This window comes from Malus sylvestris, chromosome 6 (genome assembly GCF_916048215.2).
Source record: "Malus sylvestris chromosome 6, drMalSylv7.2, whole genome shotgun sequence".
Classification (NCBI taxonomy): Eukaryota; Viridiplantae; Streptophyta; class Magnoliopsida; order Rosales; family Rosaceae; genus Malus; species Malus sylvestris.
In genome coordinates, this window is record NC_062265.1 from 30,490,619 (window position 1) to 30,507,615 (window position 16,997).

The 16,997-nt window shown below is 36.1% G+C and overlaps 4 protein-coding genes across 9 annotated transcripts in view; all 4 read right to left on the minus strand.

The window, feature by feature from the left end:
- LOC126626241 (uncharacterized) overlaps positions 1 to 16,997 on the minus strand; it is a 27,454-nt gene continuing 10,457 nt past the window's right edge. Inside the window, exons 3-4 of one of the 4 annotated variants that reach the window (XM_050295495.1) lie at positions 3,770 to 3,816; positions 1 to 89 (exon numbers count right to left, since the gene is read on the minus strand). In XM_050295495.1, coding sequence (XP_050151452.1) covers positions 3,789 to 3,816 — 28 coding nt within the window. In that variant the 3' untranslated portion in view covers positions 1 to 89; positions 3,770 to 3,788. Of the gene's footprint in view, positions 90 to 3,032; positions 3,122 to 3,769; positions 3,817 to 16,997 lie in introns of those variants that run through there. The other 3 variants (XM_050295496.1, XM_050295493.1, XM_050295494.1) reach the window with 3 other exon arrangements.
- On the minus strand, positions 5,079 to 12,376 carry LOC126626249 (alpha-mannosidase I MNS5-like). 3 transcript variants are annotated; one of them, XM_050295504.1, is made up of 10 exons: positions 11,444 to 12,376; positions 10,932 to 11,060; positions 10,226 to 10,367; positions 7,151 to 7,233; positions 6,885 to 7,064; positions 6,595 to 6,691; positions 6,388 to 6,431; positions 5,996 to 6,139; positions 5,769 to 5,910; positions 5,079 to 5,612 (listed from the first exon to the last, which is right to left on the minus strand). In XM_050295504.1, exons 4-8 carry the CDS (start codon positions 7,188 to 7,190, stop codon positions 6,045 to 6,047), a joined length of 456 nt encoding a protein of 151 aa, XP_050151461.1. In that variant the 5' UTR covers positions 7,191 to 7,233; positions 10,226 to 10,367; positions 10,932 to 11,060; positions 11,444 to 12,376; the 3' UTR covers positions 5,079 to 5,612; positions 5,769 to 5,910; positions 5,996 to 6,044. The 3 variants fall into 3 exon arrangements, with proteins under 3 accessions (XP_050151461.1, XP_050151462.1, XP_050151460.1); XM_050295505.1 differs by having other exon boundaries at positions 7,151 to 7,236; positions 10,932 to 11,000; positions 11,444 to 12,372; XM_050295503.1 differs by having other exon boundaries at positions 10,932 to 11,000; positions 11,444 to 12,369.
- The window catches only part of LOC126626250 (alpha-mannosidase I MNS5-like), a 27,379-nt gene continuing 16,786 nt past the window's right edge, over positions 6,405 to 16,997 (minus strand). Inside the window, exon 5 of the mRNA XM_050295506.1 lies at positions 6,405 to 6,484. The gene's annotated coding sequence lies outside the window, so the exon portion shown is untranslated. The remainder of the gene's footprint in view (positions 6,485 to 16,997) is intronic.
- LOC126626251 (uncharacterized) lies at positions 15,836 to 16,570 on the minus strand. Its single transcript, XM_050295508.1, has 2 exons — positions 16,533 to 16,570; positions 15,836 to 16,321 (listed from the first exon to the last, which is right to left on the minus strand). Exons 1-2 carry the CDS (start codon positions 16,534 to 16,536, stop codon positions 15,990 to 15,992), a joined length of 336 nt encoding a protein of 111 aa, XP_050151465.1. The 5' UTR covers positions 16,537 to 16,570; the 3' UTR covers positions 15,836 to 15,989.

A 16,997-nucleotide genomic window follows, 5' to 3' on the forward strand; every position in this document is an offset into this window, starting at 1 on the left:
CTTGGACACATACAGGCAATGGGTGGAATGCTGCAGCCAGTCGCCTAAGCTCATACTTAGGAGGCCACTTCACCCTCTTGCTTGATTTTCTGCAGCAAATCAAGAAATGCTCAGGAAACCTTATGGGCTACAAAAACCAAAGAACCAATTTGAATGTAGTGATGGCAAAATTGGTTTTACAATCTCACAAGGGAAATTGTTATTAACAGTCCAAAAAGGTCATCTGACACACCTCTTTCCTTTATTTTGTAATTAGTGACAAGAACAGATGTTAAATATTCAGCGTACTCCTCAGCACCAACCATTGTAATCTGTAAACTTGAGGCTTCTCACTGTGTGTGTGTGTGTGTTGGAGATAAGTGTTGTTTTATCTCCAGAAGATGAAGAACCGTTAAACAAGAGCGTCCAAAATGACTCAAAACCAAAATGTATTTATGTGATCAGTATAACCGCAGTTTCCTATCGATCAATACGTTATAACAGCAGTTTAACAAAGCCAAGAGAAGTAGAATCTGGCACTGTCATATAGGAATGCCTATCATCATAAGGAGCAAGGCTTCCATGAAAGTTTACACATGTGGAGAGGTGCAAGATAGATTAAGGGTTATTGTGCCAATTCAAACATTAAAAAAAGAAAAAGAACAGTTCAGCTAAAGTCCACCTCTGTTTATCTAGAAGCAAGAAATGTGCATAAGTTATATTAGAAAAAGGAATGAACTTACATCATGGCGATGAAACCATCTAAGGCATTGTTCTTCTTGGCTCTCCCCTGTGAAATAACCCAATTTTATTATTAAAAACAAGAGCTCACAGACAAGTAAAAAGCTTGTCGACCAAAGAAAAAGACAAGTACAAAACTTGGGGCTTGTTTGGTTTCCTTCCCGGATCCAATTTTTTGTTTTCACAAATGATGAATGTAGCTAAATTCCTTCATTCTCATTAGTCTCAAAACAAAAAATTGGCTTCTATTGATAAAAGGTATTTAACAAGGAAAAAGATATCGTATAGATGTATATTCAGTCACCTTTTTATGAACCAACCGAAAACTCTCCTCTTCTTCAGGCTCAAAATCCTCACATTTTCTGAGACATGAAATACTCGGAAATCAAATGAAGTTGCAATAAACCATATAACAAAATTTTGGAATATTGAACTGAATATTACAAAGAAGAAACAAAAAAATGGAGGAGAAAGTATGAACTTACGGCATAAAGCTGAAACAAATACGAAGTGTACCATAATGTCCTATGTGGAAATCACACACACGAGAATCTAAAGTCTTGATATGCATTGTTTCATCATCACAGACAATTTCGAATGTGGTGATAAACATCTCTTGAGACTCCTTCCAATCAGTTGAGATAGTTTGAAGAAGACAGAACTCCAACTTCCCCAAATGAACCAAATACTCTGTTGGCCTAGAAATACGACCAGATTCCGTACTGTCCGCAACCCTACTCTCCAGTCCTGGCAAAAAGAATGGTTCCTCTAGCGAATAGGTAATACGACCATCATTCCCTATTTTCATCTTAAGTGAGAACGCTATAACCTTTCCACGTTGTATAGATAAGGCATATATAGAGTTGCCTACAACCACGACCCTCCCTCGAAAAGCAGAATAATAAGCTTCCTTTCTAGATATATCAACTTGATGCCAGGTATTATTGTCTATATGAAAAACCATGAACTCAAATCGAAAATTGCATGTTGAAACCAAAATACATCCATGACAAACAGCATAACCTGCTATCTGCATGTTGGACCGTTCCCGAGAATATGCAAAATGAGTAAGAGATTCCCAAGAATCAGTTTTGGAATCATACCGCTCAAACAATACCTTCGGCATTACTCGGAAGCACTGTGGAGATGCAAGATTATAAAGCTTTCCGTATGCAGACATAAGATATGAAACTGGCTTAGGTGCTAAAGGAGGCTCGAATGTTTCCAATGACAGAATGACACAGGATTCGCTCCTCGAACATTTCTCGGTCTTTCTGTCGAAACTCGCGCTCCTAATTTGCATGCGAGACCAAATTGATATTGTTCCTTTTTAAGTCAAAACATTAGTGAGATTTTTTTTCTAGTAACAAAAGAAGATGGAGGAGATCCGTCAATCGAGGTCTCTGTTGATCCTGGTTTGCCTTTTGTAGTTTGAGATCCTTCAAGAGAGACTTCTAAGGAGATCTGTCGAGTTTAGAGTTTTACTCAATTTGGTTTTTATTGTTCTTTCTTTGATTTGGGTTTTTTTGCATTTGGTACTATTTAGGAAATTAGGTGGATACAAAATTTTAGATTTGAGATTTTCTAAATCTTGGTTCAAATTAGGAATTTCTGCATTTTGGTTCTAGAATTAGGATTTTCTGTCTTCCGAAAGTTTGAACTAGGTTTTTCAATTGGATCAGAAAATGGACTTGTGGACCCGTTGGAGCCGGCCTGTTTCAAACGGTCCAAGTTAGGTTCGGTTCCATTTTTTAAAACGTGACTACTAGCCCAACCTCACCCCGTTTTATTTCCAAAAGAGTATAGTCCAGTTTCATTAAATTTAGAGCCGGCCTGGCCTGGCCTGTGCCCCCTAGTATGAACACTATTCAGGTTTTTTTTCACAAATCAAACTCAAATAAAAGGGACAGTAGAAGGGACCAAATTATGAGAACTAACTAGAGGTGCAGATTTTATAGAACAAGAAATGACAGAAACTGCTATGGTATATATTTCTTCCAATTCAAGCATCTGAAGTCGTTTCGTACTTTAAAAGGTGGTTAGCCTATTTGTATTGGTACAGAAACCGGATGAAAAAATTTTGTCTTCTCGATTTGGATTTGAGATTTCTTCAAATATTGGAAAGTGACGCCATATTAAGAGCTAGTTGATTAGTGAAGATATGATGCAAACAAAATAAGAAAGATGAATAACCAAACCATAAACAACTCCATAACATGGAAAAACTAACACTTTTTTTTCTGTTACACAATCTAATAGATGGATATTTGTTTGTACAAGTAAGAAGTAAACAACAAAAACGAATGCCATCACTTGGACACATACAGGCAATGGGTGGAATGCTGCAGCCAGTCGCCTAAGCTCATACTTAGGAGGCCACTTCACCCTCTTGCTTGATTTTCTGCAGCAAATCAAGAAATGCTCAGGAAACCTTATGGGCTACAAAAACCAAAGAACCAATTTGAATGTAGTGATGGCAAAATTGGTTTTACAATCTCATGAGGGAAATTGTTATTAACAGTCCAAAAAGGTCATCTGACACACCTCTTTCCTTTATTTTGTAATTAGTGACAAGAACAGATGTTAAATATTCAGCGTACTCCTCAGCACCAACCATCGTAATCTGTAAACTTGAGGCTTCTCACTGTGTGTGTGTGTGTGTGTTGGAGATAAGTGTTGGTTTTATCTCCAGAAGATGAAGAACCGTTAAACAAGAGCGTCCAAAATGACTCAAAACCAAAATGTATTTATGTGATCAGTATAACCGCAGTTTCCTATCGATCAATACGTTATAACAGCAGTTTAACAAAGCCAAGAGAAGTAGAATCTGGCACTATCATATAGGAATGCCTATCATAATAAGGAGCAAGGCTTCCATGAAAGTTTACACATGTGGAGAGGTGCAAGATAGATTAAGGGTTATTGTGCCAATTCACACATTAAAAAAAGAAAGAGAAAAAGAAAAAGAACAGTTCAGCTAAAGTCCACCTCTGTTTATCTAGAAGCAAGAAATGTGCATAAGTTATATTAGAAAAAGGAATGAACTTACATCATGGAGATGAAACCATCTAAGGCATTGTTCTTCTTGGCTCTCCCCTATGAAATCACCCAATTTTATTATTAAAAACAAGAGCTCACAGACGAGTAAAAAGCTTGTCGACCAAAGAAAAAGACAAGTAAAAAAAACTTGGGCCTTGTTTGGTTTCCTTCTCGGATCCAATTTTTTGTTTTCACAAATGATGAATGTAGCTAAATTCCTTCATACTCATTAGTCTCAAAACAAAAAATTGGCTTCGATTGATAAAAGGTATCTACTCCTTAATGAACAGTAATCGCCTTTTGCATCTCCACCCCTACACTGAATAGTCCTGGCAATTGACAATAAAATATTATTATTAATATTATTATTTATAATTAATATTATATTATTTACTTTGTATAAATTAATATTATATTATTAATTTATCTTTTCCTTTTGATCTTCCCGAAACTTCTACCATTTTTCTTTCTTCTTCCTTCCCACTTCTTCCTTCCCGAAATTTTCTTCCTTGCACTGCAAATTTATGTTTTACAACTCCAAATTTGATTTCGTTTTTTCTTACAAATTTCTAGAGAAGAGCACTGCAAGGTAATTGACTTTTGGGTTTACCGCAGATTTTGATATTTTGTGTGATTTCTGTTTCGTTTTTCCAGAATCCGGCGAGCTCCGTGACCAATCCCGACCAAGCTCGACCACGGTTGTTACTTACAGTGGTAAAATCTTGTTCCTTTTCATTTTAGCATCATTTTTGTGCTTAAATTACAATTTTTAATGGAGTTTTAAGTCGAGATCAGAATCGGGATGAATCCCTACCAAATATTCCGGTGTTCTCCCTTGAGGGTTCCGGTGACCCATGTTTTAAATCGTGGCTGACGTCGCCCAGACGTCAGCCTTGCATCATGTCGCCTTCGGGCTCTCGAGCTAGCAACTCGTGCCAGGCCTGTCCCTCGGGCTGCCACACGCTGGACCAAATCCGTCAGGCTCTCTGGCCCTGTTCACCCCCTGTCCCCCGAGCAAGAGCTCCCGCTGGAGCTGCTCTTAGTGGAAAAGTATGCAAACGGTAGAGTGATTCTAATTGGAGTCAAGTTTAAGAAATGAGCCTTTTAAGGACAGCTCATTCATTGAGATTTAAGGAAAGTTTGGAGGCAAGAAAAATGTTAATTGAAATCAAATTGTAATCTGCTTAAGATTATAATACCCGTTACAGATTGTTTTTCCTTCTTCGTTAGTTGGAATCAAATTGTGCTATATTGTATTTAATCAATGAAAAATGTTAATTTCACACTTCAAGCCTCTGGATCTCAATATGAATCTAAAATTTGCTTAAGACAATGGTGGGAAAATGTATTCAACGTTTTATGTTCGTATGCAATAGTAAACTGCACAATCACTATATCAGCCACTCAAACTTCACAAGTCTACATTTCTGTAAGAATCTAAAGGATAAATTGATATTGCATAATCTGCTATTCACTTCCTAAACTCTCTCTCTCTCTCTCTCTCTCTCTCTCTCTCTCTCTCTCTCATAATGTATCACGCAGATGTGTATGTATATTCCTATACCCTGATTTCTCCAGTTACAGAAATTACATTTATTTTTTGTCTGCAGAAACAACTCTGGTCTTCCGTGGAAGTCATATGAACAACCACAGCCCGCAGTAGCCGGCCAGGCCACACCATCTTCGTCTACAATTAGTTGAGTAAATTCCACATTCATCGTCTGTTAAACATCTGTGGTCACTACAATCATCTGGGACGTGGCAAGCACTCTCAACTTGTTCTCCGCCACATTCCCACGAATTCATTGTTGTAGGAGGACATACTTGCACACACATCGCGCTTGCTTTCCGGTCTGCACAAATTAAAACGTCACGACCAATATGAATTAGCAGGTAATGGTATACTGCACTGACCTCAAAGTATCAAATGCAGCTAAAAATTGAAAAACAAAAAAACCAATGGTTGTTTTCTCGCTAGTTGCACAGTGAAAGGGAAAAACAACTCTTACGTCTCAGCAAGGAAGAAACTATGCTGATGGTCTTCCAACTGCGTAGTTGTGACATCTCTGATGTTAGCAAAACCTCGTTCCACTTTGGTGTATAGGTTCAGAGAATTTAGAATTGACTCCCCCACTTCAATATACCATGGACCTGATAAAAGAAACAAAACGACACAAAAAATCAGAAAAGTTGTCACTTAGGGCCCAGAAATGTCTGAATTCTTACAAAATATCACCTGAACTTTTAGGTCCATGTGGAAATGAAGATAACTAATAAGAAAATTATCAAACATTTAGTTGCTTGATACAAGTCGAAAGTTGATTCCGCCAATTCAGGGCGCAGAGGATAATACTTTTCTGTGGGATGCAACGTTGATGGTCCAACAAATACCTACATTCTTTTACAGTTCATATTAGACAGTTTTCTTTTCTTTTCTTTTTTCCTTATAAGAAATACTGCGGTAACCTCTCTGGTATTACTCCACACTTTTTCAATACATTGCAGCTGCAATATCGCCAACATGAACCTAAATCATAGTTTGTATCTCAGGATTAGAAGACTCTTTCTGAGGTTGAAGTCATTATAGACCAGTATGACAAGTTTTAGATTCCCTCCCTGTAAGCCACGCCAAAATGCCTGAAGGCTTGTAAGCTGCCAATACGTTGCTTTTCCTGTCCTCATATCAGCTTCATGGTAATATGCGTTACCACAAAAACTTTGCAGCCTACTCATCTCAATTTAATCTTACAGCTAGAATCCAAACTTTTAACACTTGGAAAGTACCAATAATGAATTGAATAAGGCATTCAAAAAGGCTAGGAAGAAATGTTGTACCATGGACCATGTCTGAAATATTTCTGCACAGCAGAATGAAACATCCTCCAGAACTCATTTCCAACAAGGATGTGGCCCTTAAATAGATAGTCATCCCCTAAACGAAGAAACACATAATCCAACATCAGAAACATCAAACTCTACGCACTAAAAATACATTTAAGGAATGGGCACGGCAACAGATTGCACAAGGAAATATTGGCCCTTGTACTATTTGGGAAACCCAGTAAACTACTAAATATACTTGTAATGCGGTGCATTAAAGTTCTCAAAGCCCCGATGAAACCTACCAGCTCCAATTCCGGAAGAATACACAATCCATTCACCAGTTGATATATCCAGCGTTGTACCGAGTAAATTCAACGAACTGCACATGCCCCATAATTCACGAAGAGCACATAAAGCTGCCGATTCATATTTGGGGTCTCCAATCAATCGGGACAATGCTCCCATTCCCAGAATTAGAGAACCTGAATTCATACGAAAAATCATGAGATTCAGGAAAGTCAAATTTATTGATGTCCTCATCTGAATGCTGCAAAAGAAAGCCCCTCACCACACCCTGAAGTGCTCATTTCAGTAGTCTCATTCTCCATCACTCCATCCACAGAATTTAGCGTTGATGCGGAGTCATATATCCTTCTTACAAAGAAAACCACCAAACAATTTTGTATAGTTTTGAAACTTGAACTCTTGAAAAGATTATGCAAGATACAACCAAGTAAACGTAATTGTATAGACTCATTCGGTTGCGCTCCCATAATCGATAGTGGCTTTTAGGTCTTGACTCATTCGGTTGTACATTCTGGTTGAATTCCAGCCCATATACCTCGAAAAAGGATCAACTTGGAACATGATATTAAAGTCATGTTGAGATATAATATTTTGTTCAAAGGCCTGACCTATCCGGAAGAAGTACTTCAGTCTCTTCTGAGAACTCATGAGGAAAGGGTGTCTAATGAGTTTTTCAACATAGCTTTCGAACCTATGAAAACATATTTAGAAGGACAGAGAGCAATACATATGTTAGGTGTACTTATTGCATAAATGTTGTCTTGTTCCAGGTGACTAAGGAACGCATGGTTAATTACTCACTCTCTTGTTTTTGAATTTGATATCAAGGATTGAGAAACATTTAAAGCACATTTATTTATTCTCTCCTCCATTGATATCAAATGTAACGGTGAGTGACCATGAAATCTTGGTACCAATAGAGAATGGGACTCATAGCCATTATATCAAAGCATTCTTACTCTATAGGTTTGTCGAAGAAATCCAGAAACAAGTTTAGGTCCCTCCATGTCTTTGGCAACCTTTCCCTTAGAAAGTCTCTGAATTGTATGAAGTCGTTCCTCATGCTTGCTTTAGACATGGTAGCATTCTGAGACTTGATATTTATAAGTTTTAATTCCCCGTCTTGAATGATATAACTGGAATGCATGTCCAAACCAGAGTGGGTTAGTTTCTGTTTGTGGGTGGACGCAATGCTCTTCAGGATTCTCCTGCAACATTTAAACAACAAAAGAAGAAAGGTAATTACTTGATTGATGCAAATGTATTCAAAAGATAATTCAACAGAAGAAGAATAATTACTTGATTGATTTGAGCCACCACATTTATCAAATCCTTATCAAAAATGTTAAGTGATAAAAAAATTAAAAAAATTAAGGGGCACTTGTTCCTACTAAAGAAGCAGATGCAATAGAGGCATAGGTGGTTTAAGAACCAATCTGGAACCAGTTGTTTACCTTGTCGGCTCGGAACCAAAAGCATCAGTATAAGTCCCCCAGTTGCAGTTTATTCTATTGATATAAAGCTAGCTAGAGTATAGATGGAGGCAGCAGAAGCAGTGGTTGAAGCCCCCAAATGGGAACCTATCGAACGAGAATTATTAGTAGTGCTGCTCCCCAAATGGAGAAAGGGCATTAGAGCAATAGACGGAATGAGTCTTAGTTTCAATATTAATAATTCTCGTTTGATAGGTTCCCATTTGGGGGCTTCAACCACTGCTTCTGCTACCTCCATCTATACTCTAGCTGACTCTATATCAATAGAATAAACTGCAACTGGGGGACTTATACTAATGCTTTTGGTTCCAAGCCGACAAGGTAAACAACCGACTCCGGATTGGTTCTTAAACCACCTATGCCTCTATTGCCTCTGCTTCTTTAGTACGAACAAGTGCCCCTTAATTTTTTTATCACTTAACATTTTTGATAAGGATTTGATAAATGTGGTGGCTCAAATCAATCAAGTAATTATTCTTCTTCTGTTGAATTATCTTCATATCTTTTGAATAAATTTGCATCAATCAAGTAATTACCTTTCTTCTTTTGTTGTTTAAATATTGCAGGAGAATCCTGAAGAGCATTGCGTCCACCCACAAACAGAAACTAACCCACTCTGGTTTGGACAGGCATTCCAGTTATGTCATTCAAGACGGGGAATTAAAACTTATAAACATCAAGTCTCAGAATGCTATCATGTATGAAGCAAGCATGAGGAACGACTCCATACAATTCAGAGACTTTCTAAGGGAAAGGTTGCCAAAGACATGGAGGGACCTAAACTTGTTTCTGGATTTCTTCGACAAACCTATAGAGTAAGAATGCTTTGATATAATGGATATGAGTCTCATTCTCTATTGGTACCAAGATTTCATGGTTACTCACCGTTACATTTGATATCAATGGAGGAGAGAATAAATAAATGTGCTTTAAATGTTTCTCAATCCTTGATATCAAATTCAAAAACGAGAGAGTGGGTAATTAACCATGCGTTCCTTAGTCACCTGGAACAAGACAACATTTATGCAATAAGTACACCTGACATATGTATTGCTCTCTGTCCTTCTAAATAAGTTTTCTTGTTTTCACAGGTTCGAAAGCTATGTTGAAAAACTCATTAGACACCATTTCCTCATGAGTTCTCAGAAGAGACTGAAGTACTTCTTCCGGATAGGTCAGGCCTTTGAACAAAATATTATATTTAATATCATGTTTCAAGTAGCGGATCAATTCCAACGAGCCTTTCAAACTAGATCCTTTTTCGAGGTATATGGGCTGGAATTCAACCAGAATGTACAACCGAATGAGTCAAGACCTAAAAGCCACTATCGATTATGGGAAAAGTCGTTGGATAACTTACGAAGGTCATCTGTTAGTTTCGCTTGTTACGTTTTTGAGGAATGTCTATGTGCACCGTGCCAATTCTGGGAAATATGAGGTTCTTGACAAGGAGGTCAATAGATTATATCCTGGATTTTTAAGCAATTTGCACGAGTTATTGCCATCAAAGGAAGAACTGAATCAACCAACCGTCCAAATGTAAGCCGAAGGAGAAGCAGGGCAAGGTCCAAGCACGAGGTTATTACAGGGGTAGTTTTGGATGAGATAGGCATTCGCTAGAATACGAGGGGTTTTTTTTTTCCCTCAGGCTAGAATTATAGAATAGGATAATGCTCGTTGCAGTATTAATTTATGTTTGGCAAAAATATTGTTCAATTTATTACAAATGCTTTTTTTTCTTTTAATCTCAGTATTAATTTAAACTTACGCCAGTATTGATCACAGTATCAGTAAACATAATTCAAATCATAAGCGAGTAATGAGGGATTAAGATGCTACTGCACCTGTGATTCACTATGGGTCTGCATGTCCAGCAATATCATTGTCCCTTGAGTTTGCTTTCCTCATCACTAATGTTCTCATCGCGCTCCTCGTCTGGTGTTGTATTGGTAATGTGTTCCTTCTTTGCATGTCGCTCACAGTACTCTGGCGTCCACATACCACAATGAAAAAATGTAAACAGAATACTTTACATGGCAAAAAAATCACGCGATAATAAAGAAGAATTTCCCGCTAGTTTATGCTCTGTGAGCAACCAAGGAAGAATAGCTTCTAACTTCTAAAAATACTCCCTGTATAACATCTTTGAAGCAGAAGGGACTAGCTCTGAAAATTCAGTGGAACCTTGTAAGCAAGTATTAGGCCAAAAGCATTGAATAAGGCACCGGAGATAGACTAGTAATTAGTGTCATGGTCTGTGGACGGACCATCTTGCAGAAGTCACACTCACAGCTATGAGACGATATTGGAATCCCAACTCTAGACGCGGTCAAAGGAACCAAGAAAAAGTAGGGATAGTATGGAACCATCTAATTACAATCAAGGGCTCTTTCACACACATGCTCATGTTTGGAAGGTCCACCCTCTAATATACTTATGTTATTCGCAGGAGAGTTTGTGGTGAAGGTTCAAAAATTTAGGCATTGTTTTTTTATTAGTTTGAGCATATTTAGTGAAAGAAGGGTATATTAATTGCAGATGAAGTTATACCTTTGACCTTCTGATCATAGAGTTTTCAGTCCTTCATCATCAATGATGCTGCATCACCGTTGAGCGGACCTGAAAGATTTGGATAAAGCAACAGTTGTGGAAGGAAAACTTCAAAAACTTTTAAAAGGTCTGCATCAAGAAAATCCATCACCATATATGTGAGAAATCCAAGAAGACCAAATGAAGAAGAAAAAAACAAACAAGAAGTGAAACAGAATGGAACCGCAATACATCACCGACTCGTAAAAGGGTATAATGACACAAAACCAACATTTCAGCGGTATATTGAAAAAAGAGAGTCAGAATTTTACTAAAATGGGATGATAATTACCAAACATTGGACTCCATGATTGGTTAATTACATCTTAAGCAGACAGAAGCAGATGTGCAATTACGAAAGAAAAATAAAACAGTCGGTACATACAAGATTAACAACAATAAACAATTACTCAAGTCCTGTTGCTTACTAATGAAATTAATTAGAAACCATGCTTTCAAAACAACAGACTTACAAAAAGGATTTGATAATCAACCGCAGGATAATAGCATTCTTAATTTCTAAATAAACTTGATACTTCCGCCCTGTTTGACCCAAATTTGCCGGCGTGCCACTAGAAGCAGGGGCGTCAGACATTACTTTCTTTTGAACCATGGAATTCCACATTGAATTCATTTAGCCCATCGTTTATTGTCTCCACGTTATAGTCACTCAGCAGCCTGAAAGTCATTGAGAAAAGAAAGGAGAACAAAAGCATTAGAAATAGTGTTCCAAAGCTTTATATCATACCAGAGATGAAGTTAGCAACCTGATTTTACAGCTACCAAAAATCAGAGAGACAATCTTGAAATATCACAATCATGGGAAATCTTAAACTCCACAACAGGAATTAAACTTTAAAATTGGGTCATCACAATATGATCAAACAAATGCAATTCCACCGTTTTCTGCACAGAATAATAAAGATAAAAACTTTGAGCAATAATGGGATTCCAAAAGTTCTTCTTTCCAAATTATTAGACATACCCAGTGAGGCATTATAGCATTTCACCAAAAACTTTCATTGAAAAATTGAAAGATTTTGTGAATTAATGTCATAAGTGCTTGTGAAGTCTAACAATCAAAAGCAAGCTGAAATCCTTTGAAGATCTAAGACCTACCCAGAAAACCATATACAAATGAAAATTAAAAAAAAAATATATATATATATATATATAGAGAGAGAGAGAGAGAGAGAGAGAGAGAGAGAGAGAGAGAGAATGAGAACTGGGTATCTTAACAAGATCTACTTAATTGAAGATTTTCCCGAGATCCAAACAGAAAATTGAGAAAATTTGGAAATGGAGAAGAAAATGCCGGGGGAGCGAATGTCGACATATTCAGAGTTCAGAGCCACGTATTCATGGTTGTAAAGATAAATTTGGTCGATAATTATTTTTTTTAGTGGTGATTCATTTCTGTTCATTTTGTTCTTCTAGTTTTTTTTTAAGAAAACTAATGAAAATGGTTTGAAAATTTTGAGTTTTAATGATAAGGACAAAATAAAGGGTAAAGTAAATAGTATTAGGTTTAACTTTTTAGTGTAAAAATATGATTTTTCGTTAAAATGAACAGTGAACTTTTCGTTAAAGTTTTTTTTTTTTTTTTTTTTTTATCATTCGTTGATTTCAATCAGTAACATCAAACTACTATGTTACCAACATAAAGTTAAACATACATCAACAAACCCTAATTGAAAAAAAAAACCCAATCAGAACCATGATTTAAAGGTCTCACTCTAATCTTCCCCGGAGGCTGATTCGTTCTTGGTGCTGTGCTTCCTGGCATACCTCCGGTTCCTCAGAAACTTGGGGTCATCCTTTTGGTGGAAGTGTGGCGGTGCCTCTTAGGCTTCTTGATGTATGTCAATCTTCTGGGGCCTTGCGGGACTGGTTGTCGACTTGGCCATCTCGGAAAGAGAATGATGGATTTAGCAGCCCTTTATGGGGCGTTTAGGTTGAGATTTTTTTGGGGTTTTCAAAGCGGTCAAGATGGGGATCACGATGGGGTGGCCGTGCTGGTGAGCTGCGTTTGGGAGAGAGGGGCGCGGCAAGAGAGTGGAGAAATATGTTATATTCTGAGGGTTTGTTATTTTTCTATAAATGTCTTTATTTATAGTAAGGAGGGAGGAGAAGAATTTTCATCCTTTAAGGAAATATAATCATAATAAGAAAGTAAAACTAATGAAAAGGGTTTGAATATAATAAGAATAGAATAAGCAGTAAGCAAATCTATTTAGGATTCGCACAATCAATTTTAATATAATACTGAAACGCACATTTTTTCTTCTCGATGTATCCTTGTTTTTTATCATTGAATTAAACAAGATATATACAACTATAGAAAAAGAAAAATAAAGTGTGCATATCATTTCACTAATTTATTTCCCGTTAAAAATTATTGATGATTGGTTTTCTTTTCATCCTCAAGTATGGTAAATTGTCGTAGTTATTTACATTTCCTTACCTTGTTCGTTAAACTACAACATTTTATTTTTATTTTATGTTTTTCCTTAAATGTTAATTTCTTTTTAGATAAAATTACAATCCCTACAAATTTTCTATATTATTTAAATTAAAGATTTGATTAAAATGCTTTTACTAATAGCCACCTCAGCTTCTCTATTAAGTTAAAATACATGTCATTATTGTACTTTGTTTAATTTAAGTTAATTTTTTAATTTATCCTTATTTAAGGAAGATGTTAGTAATTAAACTATATTTTCTCTTCTTCTAGATACGTTTTTTCGATCACTTTTTTTTTGGTTCTACAAACATTTAATATTATCTTCTTTTTTTCCAAATGGTTTTGTTTTTAATGGTGTTGATGCACAAAACCAGATAGGTCTTGGAACAACACAAATCCAACCGTGAATCTGCAAGAAAGTAAAGAACACAAGATGTATCGTGGTTCACCCCAATGTTTGGGCTACGTCCACATTGATGTTGATTGTATTTGTCTGTAACTGTATGTATGGATTACAAGTGTGAGGGGAGTCCCCCAGAGAAAGAGAGAGTTTGAGAGAGCTTTGCTCTGAATATGAGAGCCTCTGTTTGGGGATGTGAGGCTTGAGGATTGTGAGGGTGAGGAGTCCCTTTTATAGACTAAGGGGTCCTCCCATTTTACATAGATCATGGGCTCAATGTCTAGAAACCCAAGTAACGAGGCCCAATATAATATGGTACTAACAAATGATTTTTTTTTTCCAAACAGTTGGTAGTTTAACATAATAGTTCCCGTGTAATTTTTTTTTTCATAAGCGAATTTGAACCACATTATTGTGGCGCATCAATTGTGAGGCCTAGTCCACTCTCCTATAATATCACTTGATCAAAAAACAATATACTTTAAACTATATTGAAAGAAAAAAAAAGATCTTAAATCATAGATAATTATTGCTAAATTGTAGCAATATTGTGAAGATAAATTGAATCTAATCAACTTTTTTTTTTTTACAATTATCTCTAAAGGACGAGAGTGTAATCAAAATGCTAGATTTTAGGGAATTTGTTTCAATATGATGTGCACTTTATTTTTAGGAAAACTAATAAAAATGACTTGAAAACTTTGAGTTTTAACGATAAGGACAAAATAAAGGGTAAAGTGAATGGTACCAGGATTGACTTTTTAGTGTAAAAATGTGGTTTTTCGTTAAGATGAACAATACCAGGAGCTTTTCTTTAAAGTTCCATATATTTTTTGTTTCAGATTTTAGTGAAGATGGGTAGTGGTATGTTATGTAATTTTGGTAAGGGAAATGATTATACATATAGTTTTATCAAAAACTTAATTAAATTCCTAAAAGGCATATAGTTTTATCAAAAGATCTTCTTTTTTTTTCATTATAATTCTATACGTTAAACTATTATTATATTTTTGGCAAAATGTAATTACCACGAAAGCAAAACTAATTTAAGTTACATTGAAAAAACGAACAGATAAGGTTTTGTGGAATAAAGTGTTGGATTAGCGGGATCACTGGGATGTGCATTTCGAATAAATATTGGTAAATAGAGTCTGTCATAAACGAGAATAATTATTTTAATTTTTTTTTTTTTTTTTGTCAAATAATTTTTTTTTGTTGAAAATAGTTTTTTTTTTTTTTTGGTTGAAAATAATTATCAAAAACTAAAGAGGAAAAAGGATCGAGATTAGGGCCCGCGGCTAAACGAGAAAACCGAACTTTGTTTCTGCCCTCACACATGGAGAGGACTCTCGCTGGATTTTTAATCAAATAATTGAATGAAATCAATTCTTGATTCTATTTTTAATAAAATAAGTAAACTAGCTCCTTACTTGATTTGATTTGCATTGCCAAATCTTTTCGCTGCTGAAAAATATTACAAAAGATTTTTATTGCTGTCCCAATCTCACGTCTCTGATTTGAGGTTTATTGGATGCCAATTTCCAACATGAATTTATCTGGAACCTATGGTGTACTATTATCGAACACCCACAAATATTATAGCATGAATGTGTTGGTAACATTTGGCGGCCATATTAAGTTACGACGAAAAGTTTCTCGACTAATCTTTGTAACCGAATTGCCAAAACTTTTCACATCCTCAAGTTTACATCGATCGAGCATCCAACATTTGGGGCTGAAGAGCAAATCATATATGAAATGAGAACTCAAAACAGCGCTACATGTGTACACAACTTGAGTTACGAACAAGCCATGATTAAATCATTGATATCATTTAACGCTAGCAGCAATATTTGTGTTGTAAGAACATGATCAAAAAAAGAAAAGAAAAAAAAACTTAATATTACAACACAATGATCATCCTCCATTCTTTTTCCTTGAAAATTGTTATTTATTTAGCGCAAACTATGCAACTCAGGTATACCTGATTTTGCTTCAACATGAATGAAACAACAATGTAATTGTAATAATGAGTAAAACTAATAACATAATACAATTTAGCTCGATATTTTCACATATACATTTTTTTACGTAAAAATTCATATAATTTGTCCTCCCGTCATTCTGATGCAAACAATTTCTCTCAGCCTTGTCATTATGGATCCGTGTTTGTTCTATCGGCCTCCTTTATTTTCTCCAGTTTTGATATTTCTCTCCCCATTATGCACTTCTTCTTCTTACTGCCCTTGTTATTTTTTGGTTGCCGCTTCTTTATTTCCGGTGTTGGATTGTCTATCGGTGTTGGCATGTCCTCTTCCCTTTCCATCGTTCGTGACTGTGACTGTGATTGTGACCAATCGGTGGTAATGGCCAGAGCCACACATACAAGTCCCAACTGGAACGCTAGCGTCATGTGGAGAAATCTTGCCAGCAGGGCGACAACGATTGCTGACACATGAGGAAGAATCGCGCGCCATTGAAGGAACCCTGAAAACAATATTTAATGGCGTTAACAATTTAATACACAAATTGAGCGAACACAACGTCAAGTATGAAAAAATCTCGAAATTCGTAAAACTAAAAAGAATTGAAAAAATCATACAGAGCGCATGAAAAGGCACACATGGAAAAGATAAATTGGAGAAAACCGCCCTAAAACTCGACTTGCGTAAAACTCAAAAGAATAAAAAAATCTTACACATGGTCAGACAGTCCAAAAGCAAAGTTTGAGAGCAAATAAAAACAAGCGGTCAAGCGGCCGAAGCAGCCAGGCTCAATATTTATAAGGCACTATTCTTGCACACTTGGTATTTAGGGTTCAAAATAAGTAAGAAATATAGGGTTCAAAATAAGTAAGAAATACTGGTCCAAAATAAGGATAGTATTTAGGGTTCAAAATAAGTAAGAAATACTGGGTCCAAAATAAGGATAGTATTTAGGACAGAAGAGTAAAAAAACTAGGGTTTGCAATAAGGAAAAAATTAAGGCACAACAGTAAAATGTTAGGGTCCAAATCAAGGAAGAAATTATGGCAGAAGAGTAAAAAACTAGGGTCTGCAATTAAGGCACAATAAAATGTTAGGGTCCGAATCAAGGAAGAAATTATGGCTGAAGAGTAAAAAACTAGGGCATAAGAGTATTAACGAATCATGTAATTCCATCA

Bases quoted from the DNA above. Each gene is read 5' to 3' on its own strand.
- LOC126626249 (XM_050295504.1), bottom strand. From the start codon at position 7,190: ATGGAGAATGAGACTACTGAAATGAGCACTTCAGGGTGTG. The intron at 7,065-7,150 runs GTGAGGGGCTTT...GTATGAATTCAG, and splicing joins AATGAGCACTTCAGGGTGTG to GTTCTCTAATTCTGGGAATG. The intron at 6,432-6,594 runs GTACAACATTTC...ATATGAGGACAG, and splicing joins TATTTCAGACATGGTCCATG to GAAAAGCAACGTATTGGCAG.